Genomic DNA, 13,297 nt, shown 5'->3' on the forward strand with positions numbered 1-13,297 from the left:
TTCATACAGACTGTGATTCCAGACTACCTGATAAAGCACATGAAGGCTGAAGCTGCTTTCAGGGATTTCTGGGAAAGACTTGAAGATTAGCAGCTCTTCCTTACTGCAAATATATTTCATAAGGATTTTTAAATGGAATTATCTTAAGTAAATACTGAGAACTACACAGTACTTGAACATATTCAGTCTCTTTTCCAAAGTATCAAGTTCCTTCTCGTTGTAAGACTAGACAATTCAGAGCATTATGTGAAACTGTATACTAGACTTGCACACAGTACCTGACCAGCCATGTACATAAGCGAGAATCAAGTTACAATTCTTGCATTTGCTTATTTTCTATCAATACTTTGACTAGAATAACAATACATCTTTTACCTTACTTAGGATTAACATCAAAAATTAAGACCACTGGATAAATTATTCAAATTATTCACTGTAACAACCCAACAACCAAAATTAATTTTCTTCAATGGGCACCACAGGAATTATATTGAATTCACCACAGTTACTGCCAAATTCCTGACTTTCAGAGTCACAATAGAGCAACTGTAGCATTTAGTACTGGAAATCAGCCTTTGACCTAGAAAGGTCCTCTTCAAAACTTTGCTGAGGTAGCAAGGGGTCTGACCTACTCCTCCAAGACTGATGCACTAAGGAAAAAAACCCCTTTCCCCACCCAGAAAAACCCTGAATGTACAGGTTTAACCAAACCATCATGAGGAATTATAAAAGGACTAAAAACAATAAATGAAATTTTTTGTGAAGTATAGCAAGACACAAATTCCCATCAGTGTCAGACTGACAGCTTGTGCAAATTTGTACTGTCAGAGAGAAAATTATGGCTACTATTTGCCCTTGTTCTCCACATAAATTCACTTCCCCCTTGTCTAAAAAGAGGAGTAGAGTTCTGCTATTTGCAGTAGAACGCTCATTTCAGACCTTACTCCCCAGAGTGAAATCACCAGTAAACAGAATATAAGCTTCAAAGTTGTGTTCAGACATTATCTTAAAACATACCTGAATTTCTAAAATTCTAAACCACAAATGTTACCTGTGGGATTAGAAATTTGTCAGAGATATTTAAAATGCATTATTTCCTTAAAATTTGTAGGTCATGAAGGAATATGTCACTGTCTTTTTATTTAAAAATCACTCTTGAATGTAAAAGTATTTTCTTTGCGTATGATCAATCACATTATTTTCATGGAGACACATAATTATTTGTAGTGGAAATAATGAGTTGATATTACATTGCAGATTTTCCTTTCTTTTTGTTTAAGATACTCAGTATTTTTTGCCTTGAAGTTCTGTACATTTTTTCTCTTCCTTTCCTTGTTTTAGATGCCCTGTACGTAGACACCAGCTTTACCAAGGACAGCGCTGTGCAAAATTTGGTCCAGAACCCACACAACCCTTCACTTTTAAACTTCTCATTCTTGGCTTAGGAAGCCTTGGTTTTCTTTTCATCATTTTAATTATTAAGATAAGAAGAAAATGCAAAAGAAACTCTAATTTGCAGTAAGCTGCTCACAATCTTTTCCTTCACATTTCAAAATATTCCTTTTGTTTCTTTTGCAATTTAAAATCTTACCTAAACATAAATATTCTGCGTTGTAGAAGTCCTACTCTCAGCAGCTGCAATTCAGAAAATGCTGTAAGGATTAATCCTGCTTTCGAACACGATGAATCCCTATCTAGCTTTTGTCACACGGCTTGCAGTGTAAGTGCTTGTCTCAGTTCCTCAGAGATCCTTGATCACCAAGCATTACATGAACTTGAAAACACAATTCAACCTGGAGGTAAACTGCATGGAAATCCCTTTCTCATCCCTCAACAAACAGCCCCACTTGAAATAACAGGTCCACCTTCATCTATTAACTCCACAACTAAATCAAACTTGAAGCTACTCTCTTGCTTGGCAGTTTCAGAACTGAAAATACTAATGCATTCATTGCAGTGTAGGTTTCATAACAGCACTGTAGAACTGCTTTTCTTACAGCTCTCTTGCATGGCTCTGGCAGTCTATCCTAGCTGAGTGGTTTTAGTCATTTAGAGAAATAATTAGTGGTTTGGTATTTTTACTCTTGTAGGTCACCAGATGAGTTTACAAAACCAAGACTGACAAGTTAGTCTCTGGAATTCTTCGTTTCCAGCATCAGCCGGACAAAACCAAGGTTTGTCACTATTTTCAAGAACCTTAAAAATCTGTTGTGTCCCATTGTTGATGCCACCAGGGAGCCTCTTTGTAGTAATTCCATACAAAGAAAAACTCAGATTTTTTTTGACGCTTGATATGACAACTACATTTTCTTCTTAAATGTTTTTACGCAACAAAGTTCTATTTTGTATAACCATGTGCTAATGTGGCGGTCACTGGAACATGTGAAGGAAGAAGAAATACCTGAAATGACAAATTAACACAAAATGCAATCCAAAGGAGAGGTTTAAATAGCAGCACAGCTCACTTAAAATCTCAGATCACTCCGTCTGGTTAAGCTACATAGAGTTTGACAAGTAGGAATTCTAATTTGAGCAGAATACTGCTCATATCTCAAGTATTATTTCAAGTTTTGCTACTTGAAACCCCTTGTATCTTTGTGGGGGAAATAAAGACAGAAAGCAGAAAAGCTCAGTAAAACTTCCTCTAAAACTGGCAGACTGTTTCTGATGTATCTGAGTATGTCCTCTTGATAGGTACAAAAAAAGCTTTTATTTTGCCATTTTTCATTTTTCTGAATTACAGCCCAATTAGGAATAAAAAGGTTTTGTTATAGCTGTTAGCATCCATTGTTATTGTAGGGAATATCTGTACAGGACTGCTCTTGGCACTAGCTGGACATTTTGGAAGACAGGACACCAACTACGTGAATCTTGGGCTCCTAACATGTTTGTTGTTATGTAAATAAAGGAACAAGCAGAGATACCATATAGAAAGATTTATTACCACTGATCTTCATCATACCCAGGTCTGGTCTCTTCAAGTACAGTTACAGACTGAGCTGAAAATGGGGGGACTGGAACACAAAGGCAGAGATGGACAAACAGCAGGGAGTAGCAGTTTGGAAAAGCTCAAGAATGAACTCGCTTCACTGGTCATAAAAGCATGAGCACAGATGTTTGCAATTAGTATTTTACACCCACCTTAAAAGAAATGTGCCTGTGGGCAATTGTAGACCAATAAATTTTCATAATAGCTAAACTACTTGAAATTTCTACATAGAAGAGAATTAATATTTTATTAAAGTAATAAAACGGCACATCTGTGAAAGAAAACACAGTATATGTCATCTAGACCACATTTGAATTGCCAAAAGTACATTGACAAAACTCTTCTCAAGATCTAGTTAAGTAAATTAATTTAGTGAGAAATCCAGCAACCACAAAATTGAAATGGGTTTAAAAAAACTAGGTGGCTATTTTTCACTGTTAAGTTCACAGTGAATGTTTACATCACCCTTAGATTCAACATGTTTTTAAAAAAAGTTAACGGCAGAAGAAAATTTAAAGGTAGAACACCTTTCATTAGTTGAAAGTAAGAGGAGCACTTGGATTTCTCAGTCTAGAAAACTCCTTCAGGGCCAAATTTTTTTAAATAGAATATGGCACTTGAACTGAATTTTCAGGATGCAGCTATCTGGATCTTGTAGGCCAAATTGAGAATTCAGTATTTAAATTCTGGTTTGCAATATGTAATGACAGCAGTGACAGCTTTTTAGGACATATTATCTAGAGTAAGTACAGCTCTGTATTTATAAAGGCATATATGAAAATAGGCGCAAAGTTCCAGTAGAAGTTAAATACCCTTCAAATCCTCCCCAAATCTGAAAAATGTCTCCAGTTTAGTTACAGAATCACTGCATGGAAAATTACTGCAAAACTTATTTACCAGAGGGGATTTTGATTGAGTGGAGTTTTATCCAATTAGTCATTCGTGAGCTAACAACCTTTAACATCTCCAGGGATGGTGCATCCACAACTTCTTTGGGCAATCTCTTCCAGTGCCTCACCACCTTCTTAACCACCAGTTAAGAATTCCCTCCTTACATCTAATCTAAATCTCTTTGACTTTAAAGCCATTCCCTCTAGTCCTATCACTCCCTGCCCTTGCAAAAAGTCTCTCTCCCTCCTTCTTGGGCCCCCTTTAGGCACTGGAAGGCCACTAGCAGGTCTCCCTGGAGTCTTCTATTCTCGAAGCTCGATACTTACGATGAACTACAATTATCAGATTTTAGTGTGACCTTGCCTATTAGCTCTTAGATAAATAGTGCACTTTCAAATTCAACAATACTTTTCAAATGTCATATGGGACTTTCTCTTATAGGTATTCAAGAAAGAAGGTCTGCATTATTCAAGACTGGACTTCAGGATGAGTATGAAAAAAAAAATAAAGGATTCCTAAAGATACAGTATTTTGGCTCTAAAATCAATACACATTTAAAAAATAGTTTTACTGAAGGAAAACAAATTACCAAGTTGAGCAGCTTTTGAGCATGTCTAAAATGCCTGGTAGGAAGTTCCCACTATTAAGATGCATGCATTAAGCTTCTGGTGCTTACACATCTTAACTGTTTTATTTAAGAACTGAGTGCTAGAAACAGATTTTGCTGAGATGTGACATTTTTCAATATTGTATGTTACAACCATTCTGGTAAAAGTGTCAGTGGAGCTTCAGTGCATTTCTATACCCCTTTATTAACCTTCCTTACACACACTGATGCAAATAGTGAATGGAAATTACAGCTGTCATTGACCAAAGGCCACATTAAAAAGCATTTGGGAATTTCTTCATTCCCTCCCTGAATGCTCACATAGCAAATCACACAGAAGTTGGATTTAATTTTTCAAGGGTTTCTATGAACATCAGATTCCTATTTTCCTGTTAATAAAGACATCATTTTTACATATGTACATATTCACTTAACTGTTTAATTCTGATGACAGTGAAACTATCAGGTTATCCTAAGACTTCAAACTTTTTGTTGAGGTACAATATATGTAGTTTCATCTTTCCAGAACATGAGATTTGTATTCACAAGCACCCTCCTGGTGTTGAGTAGATTAGAATTGCACATGAGAACCTACACTTTAGAGTCAGTATCCACACAAATAATTTTGAGACGTTACTGCTAGTTTTTGTAGGAGAAATCTAAACAGACAACAGGTGGCCATTAAATATTTTGTAGGCTTATTAACTTATGCACTATGAATCCACAATCCTGATTCAAGTAGGAGCATTATTTTACCTTGAGTATCTTATTCTTGAGTATGTATCTCTATTTATATTCTGTACCAGTGCTGTATTCAGGCACTGGTTTGCTGCTTGGTGCACACCACAAGTCGTACTTACAGCTCAAACTGAGCCTCTACACAGTTCATGACTATCCTGGATGACAACTCCTCATCCAGATGTGAAACTTCCGTGTATCCAGGACAGCAGCTGACACTGGTGACAATTCTTACTTCGTGCCGTGCAGTTACCACAGCAAAGACTGAACTTTGGTTCCCCTTCTCAAGTCCACTCAAACGAACTGTTTACGAATTCCCAACAACTGCACGGGTTTGCCTGCAAAACCACCGGAACTGGTGACTGCGTACGGATGAAGGCAGTGCACCAAGGAGTTTCTACAGCTGAAATAGTGGTTTTACTTTATTTAAGTAGGAAAGAAAAACAAAGAAGAAACCTAAGATGTGTTTTTACACAGTAACACTTCAGAATAAAATTACTTTAAAAGTACTTTTGCAAGGCACTGGAAGTCATCCTTGCCTACAAATGCTAGCTTTTCACTATTGCTCATGTAAGCTAAGAATGCATTAAGAATGCTGATAGCATTCAATTTTTTTCCATTACAAATGTATTTTTGTATGTGTTTAGCGTATTTCAACTTCTGGTAGTTATCATTAGCCAGATTAAAAAAATAAGTAATTTTAAAATGTGTATTTTAATAATGATTATTCATTATTGTATTTATCACTCTCGACTATTAATTACCAAATATATTTGCTGGATGTAAACCTTTTGTATTTCAATAAAACAAAATAAAATAATTTACTTGAAAATTTCACAGGGAATTGAAGTGGTGCCTAATGTTGCACTGAAGCTTATCATGTAACTTTAAAACTGATGTAGAGTTACAGTTGGTAACAGTTTTATACAAGTGGTATAAAAGCCATAAGGAAACTGAAACAAAATTACATTTCCTAGATAAAGTCTGAATTGCTTGGATCTATTTAAATTAAAAAACTATCACTGTGATTTGGCCCTTAAGATGAGAAAGTTCCCCAAGACTCTTAAGAGGAACACAAACAAAACCCCCACAAAAGCAATACCACATCTCCATCCCAAACATAAAGCTTCCCCCACAGCATACACATTCCAAGCAGCAGAGTTGGTGTCACCAGTCACTGACTGACACAATCTAAAATTAAAAGGATGCAGAGTACATAGCATAGCAAATGATAGACATAAATGTTAAGTGATAGCAATAAATGTTAAAAAAATATTGAAAGCAAAAAAATACTTATTTCAACAAATACTGAGAAATGAAGTATAAGACTTAAGATAACAAAATCAGAACTTTCTAATATCTGAATATTATTTTGGAGGAACACATACCTTAGAAAGTAAAATCTTTACTAGAATAAAGCTTTAAAAAGTAGGTTTAAGCACCAAAAATATTTCATGGAAAAGCAGCAGACAGAACAAGCAAAGGAATATTTTTATGTTTCTCATAACTTAATTAACCTTTATGCTTAAACTCTTCAAAGACAAAACAGTAAGAAGATACAAGTAAGATTTCAACATGGAATGTGTTTATTTTTATTTTTAATTTTCAGTACAGTATTAAGAGGTCATTTAAATACTTAAAATAAAGATATTTGAAGAAAAACCCAGAGGATTCAACTAGGTAAAGAAAAACACAATCTTATCAGTGGATAAAAGACAAGTATGAATGACCTTCAGAGTCAGTACTGAAGGATCTTTAGAGTAGCATTCTCAAGAAAATGAATATTCCTGGGTCACCTAGTCAGGAATGTAGCTTATTGTGGTGATTCTCTTCCTATCCTTTGTTTTGTGGAGCATTTTAGTCAATCTCAACTATAATGGACAGTTTCACTGACAGGCAGGAAGAATTATTTTTTTTTTTTTTAATGAAATACACAGAGAACCAAGCAATTGGGCTTTAAAAACCTCTATAATTTTCTCTATAATTATAAATCAGATAGGCATCAGGTCATCCTACAGTCCTAAAGATCAATCCTATCCCCTCCTTTTATATTTCCTCTCCAAATCAACCAACTAAAATTATCTGACACACTACAAGGGACCATGGAAACAACTGGTAGACAGTTAAATATTGCCAGACATGTAAAAAAAAATAAAATAATCTGAAACTAATTGAAAATTAATTTTGTTTCACAAAAAAGTAAAATTAAGAGCAGAAGCTGCTTTTGGTGTGGAGTGAAAAACAAAAGGGGGAAAAAAAGCAGCCTGCTAATGTGCAAACTAGAATACCCTGATTTCTGGAATGCATCTTCTGCTTCCATCAGGCATACTTCTGGAGCAATGCTGGGAGGTGGGAACATCTCATTTGAGATGTCCAGCCACCAGACCCTCTTCCACTATTTTAAAGTCCATTTTATTTTCATGATAGCTCATATTTGTTAGTCATTTAGTAAAGAAAAATTTCCATACACCCCATTCTGATTAATAAATTTTCTTTCCCATGCCACTCAAGGAAATACTGACATAACTAAAGGAACAGAGTGGAAAAATTCAGTTAATTTTATTTAAAGTTCCCTGCAGGTATGTTTACACACATACATACTAAAATATTTAAGCACATATGTGTGTATATACCCACACACACGTAAGCATTTGAGGTTCTTTGCTTACAGTATTCAGTCTCATAAGATCCATGGATTTTTAAAGATATATACACTGAGATGGAATGTGCTAAGTCAAGCAGCTAAACCCAGACAGAAACAAACACAGGTCAGGTCAGTGATTTTTCTTCCTTGGATCACATGAATGAGCACAGCTTCTTGCACTGCTAAGTGTTTGGAGACTGGAAGTTGTCACATTTTGGTTTCAGTGCAGTAACACATTAAACAAGTAATCTAAATTTCACAAGCTGCACCTTTAAACTCACGCAACACTGTACAGGTTTGCACACAACTTTCCAGCCAGCAGTCTGATGCACTTCTCCTTTCATCTTCCAGCCAAAAACAATTGTTTCAATGAAGAATTTGGGTAAAATGAAAATTATTTTCTCATTTGCAATCACATGACCAGGAAGTATAGAGTGGGTCTACAGCAGAAGCTAAGATTCAATGTTGCAGTGGGTGTGTAGAGTTAAATACCACTTGAATATCTACACATTATTCCCACAAGGAGTGCATTTATAACAACAAGCAGACTGTGGCACACAACCACAGTCTAAGGTCAGCAAGGAGCTTTGTCTGTGTTACAGAATCACCCCTCTTTTAAATTAAGTATATTTACGGATTTCAAAATGAACATTTCCAAGAGGTTTCATGCTCAGTAAGGAGTGCAGAAATTATTTCATACTGTAAGCAAACTGCCAATTAAAAAGGGCAAAAATTCATTTTTAAATCAGGCTACATAATTGGACATCAAGCTACTTATATTTTGGATTTCTATCAGAGAGATAACAAATGGTCATGTTTAATTTGTTGAAATAATGGCCACCAAGATAAAGCAATATTCACATAAGTGAAAGAGATGCTTCTTAAAACTGCATGAAATTAATGATTCCCACCCACAAAAACTCCCCAAACAAACAGCTTAATAATGGAACTGTTACAAGCTATGAAACTCGATAGAGGAGATTAATATACAGCTCAGCATCCAAATCACTATGATATTCCAGTACACTAAAAATTGTAGCTATTTCATCAGCACATAGTATTAAGATGCATTATGTTATTGGACCAATTTTTTACACAGTCCAACAAAAGTTATAGATCTTATATATCTCATTACAGTTAAAATAAAGAGGATTTCTGAGGCTCAGGCCACAATATTCAGTTAAGTTATACTGCCAGCAAAAAGCTGAACATATTTCCCTTAATGCTATCCTTAATCTTATATACCTTCAGATACAAAGCTTGGACAATTTTGTGTAATATGTTGAAATTACACTACCTGGCTAAACAAACTGTCCAAGAATTGCTAATAGAAATGTGGTCAGAAAAATAAAGTCTAAAGCAGAAAAAGAAAGGGAAAAATATCTACAAGAGAAGTGGTATAAGCCCTAAAGAGCAGTACATTCTTTGAGGACCTCCAATATTATACTATTTTGATGTATATGAATGCTTTTCTTGTAATGTACAGAAAACCATTTATCTTAAACCAAGACAGAGAATGAATTAAACAGGGGTTTACAGGTCTCAAGTTCAGGAGGATCTCCCATCAGTTTGTGGAAAAACAAAAATCATTAATTACAGACATTAACCAGTTTGCAAATCAGGACATAAAATGTCTCAGGTTATATAAAAGTATACTCCAACTTCTCCATAACAGAAGTCAAAGCTAAGGCCTCACAATTCCAGTTATTAGAAATAGCATATTCTCTTTACTAGGCCACCACTTGAAGCCAGCTACTCAGTGTTTTAAAGAAGGAATCTTATAAAAAGGTGGTTGCAGTGCAGTTCTTTGCAATATGTACCCAAGTATAGACAGATTGCTTAAAAGTGTTAAGAGTTACAACAGAAACTGCTAAAGAAAATGCAACATATAAACAAAATGCAGCAAACTACACTGACTGAAGTTTCTTCAGGGTCCTCATACCTAGTAAAGTTCACTACACAAATTAAACATCACGAAGTACAAATTAACAAACCACATGATTAATAAAATCTGTTCATTTTATATTAAACATCTCTACTCTGATTACAGAAAGTTTAGGCCCTCTGTAGACCAGAGGAGCTCTTCCCTTTGTATTGTGGGCAAGGTTCTCATCTGGAACGCTCCTGTGCCGACTGCCCAGTTATTTCAACAGGTTCTGCAGCATCGCTGTAGCGTAGGTAGGGCGAGCTTGTCTGCTTGCAATTGCGTTTTGGAGATACTGGATGCCTCCACAGCGTTCCCAAATTTCTTCAAACTGTCTCGGTAAAATTTCAGCACCTCGCTTTCGGGTTAAGCCAGTCTCTTCAAGGTTAAGCTCACACATATCCATATCATCCTTACCTGACATGGTAAAGGGAAGAAAACATATTTTACATCATTCAAAGGTCCCATCAATAAAAATTAGATCCTTGTTAATTACACTTCCTTTCTGTAGATCTGGTTTGCTAGTAAACTTCAGAGCTTATGAGGGAGTCCTTAGATACAGGCATTTTTCAGTATCCTGTTTTTTTGTTACACAGAGAACACTAAAACAGCATGAGAATAAACTAGTATCAGATACTGCAATTTACAAAGCTGTGCTTAAACAGCAAGCAAAAAAGAATAAAGGAAAGAAGCTGAAAGACCATCATCTCCATATATTCTTCTGAAACCCATTACAGGATGACAACCACATTTGGATTACATATACTTTCAGTTTCAGGCCACTTCACAGTGAACTGTTTTACCTATGATTACATGTAGCAAAGCAATTAAGAACTCCAGACTTTGGATCAATTAGCTAATCTGTCAGCCTACCACCCAAAACAAACAGTGTTTACCAAATGGGACCAACATAGGCAATCCAATGAAATTATATGTGTAGCTCACAAACTAAATTGTAGTCTTATTTTTAACAGGTAGCCACGACAGCAGCGCTACTTTTAGCTGTGGGCTTTGGCACTGAACGGCAACAGTTGGTATAAGGAATTCTACTTAAAATCATTTGCAGAAAACAAACTTTTATTGCTAGTAAAGCATAATTCTGAAGTGAAACAAATTGGCTATGGCCTTTCCTCAGTCTCTAAGTTAAATACAAAATCTCAAAACACAGAAACGTAAGCAGCATTTCTCCAGTGTTTTCTCCCCGTTCCTTACCCTTCAGAAAAGGAGGATATGTTTCACTACCAGATAAATCTCTACCTATCCATTGCAACATTTATTTTAAATTTTTAACATTAAAAAGCTATTTTCCCCTACTAGCATAAAAAGGGTAAAAGCATCAGCTTGCTATTAGCCCCATGCTATGGAAAGACAATGTAACATATGCACAAATTGATTTGATACAAACTGCTTATAATTCTTTATAGCTAACCAAAAAACAGTATAACAATGAGTAGATCTTTCCCAGATAAATTGTAATGTTTTATCTTCATACTGTCTCCAGTGAATGAATAATCTCAGGACTTGTAATAATAAAACCCTTTCCATTTGATTTCCCACTGTGTGTTTGGCTTCCCAAATTGAAGTACGTGTACAAGTAAAACACAGGACCTAGTGTCCTAATGATATTCTGAAACATTTGGCCACCATCAACAGCAGTCCCAAATCCTCAAATTCTGCCCAGATAAGAACTGCTGATGAAAAAAAAAAAAAAAAAAAAAAAAAAAAGAGGATACAACTTGTGGAACTTGGAACTTCATCCTCTCTTTCTAAAGTTTGTTATTAATTCTGAACCTTCTCCAAGTTTCAATACCAACCCGCTACAAGCAGAATGGGTGCCTTGTCAGGGTGAAGCTCCATCTGCCGAGCAATCCAGGGCCCATCGAAGTGTGCATACCACCACCCCTTCTTCTTGTTCTGGGGGTCTTTGTACTGGTCCGCGGGGCGGATGAAGGGAATGCGGAAGTAGCGCTGCTGCCGGTTTATTTCAATCTCTTGTTGTCTGCCTGGTAGCTGGGCTGTGGGGTTCTGTTGTGCTATCATACAAAACATCCCCCCAAAAATAAGTGAACAAGACAATTAGAAAACAAGAAAGCCATATTACTTGCTTTATTAGTCAGCACATTAAAAAACAAGCAAACAAACAATACAATGAAACAAACAAGAAAACAAATAAACCCTCCCCAAAACCCAAGAGATTCTCTCTCAAGGTCACCTAAGTCTCAGCAAACCTAAAAAGTACTCCCATCTCATATAATGTGCATTCTGTTAATCGCAACAGCTAAAACACTGGTCAGAAAAGGCTCATGTTAACTGTTGTATCTACATGTTGCCCAATGGCATGTTTAAACAAAACAAAATAAATAAAATAACATATTCTGCTTTAAATCAATATTTAAGGTAAAACTTCCCATATAAAATTTCTTACCAACCAGAAACATTTATCAGTAATTGCTTTAGTTTGGTCCACTTCTTTGTAAAAAAAAAAAGATCACAGTGCACAGAAGCATTTTCAGTTACAAACATACAAATCATCACTTGATGTTTGACAGTCAACACAAAAGGATGTATAATAGTGTTAGAAATTACTAATTCATTAATAGAAATGTTGATAATAAGTACTGCTTATTACAAAGCTGCCACCAAACAATTTTCTGCCTAGATTTCTGTATGTCAAAATCTGGCATTAGAAGCAATTTCTGACTGCTTTCTTTTTTCAAGGAATTCTTTATTTCAGACCATTAAGATCAGCTGACTAAACTTCTAAAGGAGAAAGTCACCTGGAATTTTTTCAAGTTTCATATATATTTTTGGTAAATATTTTCCACATGCATTTTTGGACTTTTTGAGTTCCCCATATTTCAGACTCTGGAGAGAAACTTGCTTTCAAATAAAAGCACATACTCTCTACATTAATTCATCAAATGATCAACCTTGTTAATCTTACATATACACTACCATAATTGTTTTAAATAGTAAATGCAACATCTTAAAAGCAACATCCTTTCCTTTAATAACTGCAAACGTTTATTACTGATCTTGTTTTAGTGGTTTACACCATTGTTACAGATACCCTGCTTAAGAACCTTTACCATCTCTACAGAAGAAAATCAGTATTAACTTTCTACATATTTCAGCATAAAAGGAATAATTAAAACTGAATTAATTTTTTTCCTTGTCTATTGAGCAACGAAGATAATTTCTGAGCTACCATTTAATAATATGAAAAATGACAATTACTTTTTATAACTTATTTTTACAGTCATGAACAAGACTAATATAGACTAGCAACTGCACCTTGAAATTTCTTCTTCTTAGATTCAAGCAAAAATAATTTTTTTAAACCTGAAGAGCAGAACCTTAAAAAACCCCTGTGTGTTATACATATCGAATCTCTTTTTTTTTATGTGTGCATTAACAATAAACATAGAAGAAAAAACACCCAGATTTTAACACGTGAATGCTACTTTTATAGATCAACTCTGATAAAACACACACCTTACAGGG

At 35.3% G+C, this 13,297-nt stretch overlaps 2 protein-coding genes across 4 annotated transcripts in view; one reads left to right on the top strand and one right to left on the bottom strand.

The window, feature by feature from the left end:
* The window catches only part of IMPG1 (interphotoreceptor matrix proteoglycan 1), a gene marked incomplete at its 5' end in the record, with an annotated part of 40,621 nt that extends 38,499 nt beyond the window's left edge, over window positions 1-2,122 (top strand). The window contains 3 exon segments of the mRNA XM_041410701.1: window positions 1,342-1,518; window positions 1,618-1,799; window positions 2,091-2,122. Coding sequence (XP_041266635.1) covers window positions 1,342-1,518; window positions 1,618-1,799; window positions 2,091-2,122 — 391 coding nt within the window.
* Window positions 2,123-6,795: 4,673 nt separating this feature from the next.
* MYO6 (myosin VI) overlaps window positions 6,796-13,297 on the bottom strand; it is a 101,598-nt gene continuing 95,096 nt past the window's right edge. For all 3 annotated transcript variants that reach the window (XM_041410680.1, XM_041410679.1, XM_041410678.1), the window contains 2 exons: window positions 11,608-11,826; window positions 6,796-10,210 (listed from right to left, as the gene is read on the bottom strand). In XM_041410680.1, the coding sequence (XP_041266614.1) occupies window positions 10,011-10,210; window positions 11,608-11,826 (419 nt within the window). In that variant the 3' untranslated portion in view covers window positions 6,796-10,010. The remainder of the gene's footprint in view (window positions 10,211-11,607; window positions 11,827-13,297) is intronic.

This window comes from Onychostruthus taczanowskii, unplaced genomic scaffold (assembly GCF_017590055.1).
Source record: "Onychostruthus taczanowskii isolate IOZ18803 unplaced genomic scaffold, ASM1759005v1 scaffold33, whole genome shotgun sequence".
Classification (NCBI taxonomy): Eukaryota; Metazoa; Chordata; class Aves; order Passeriformes; family Passeridae; genus Onychostruthus; species Onychostruthus taczanowskii.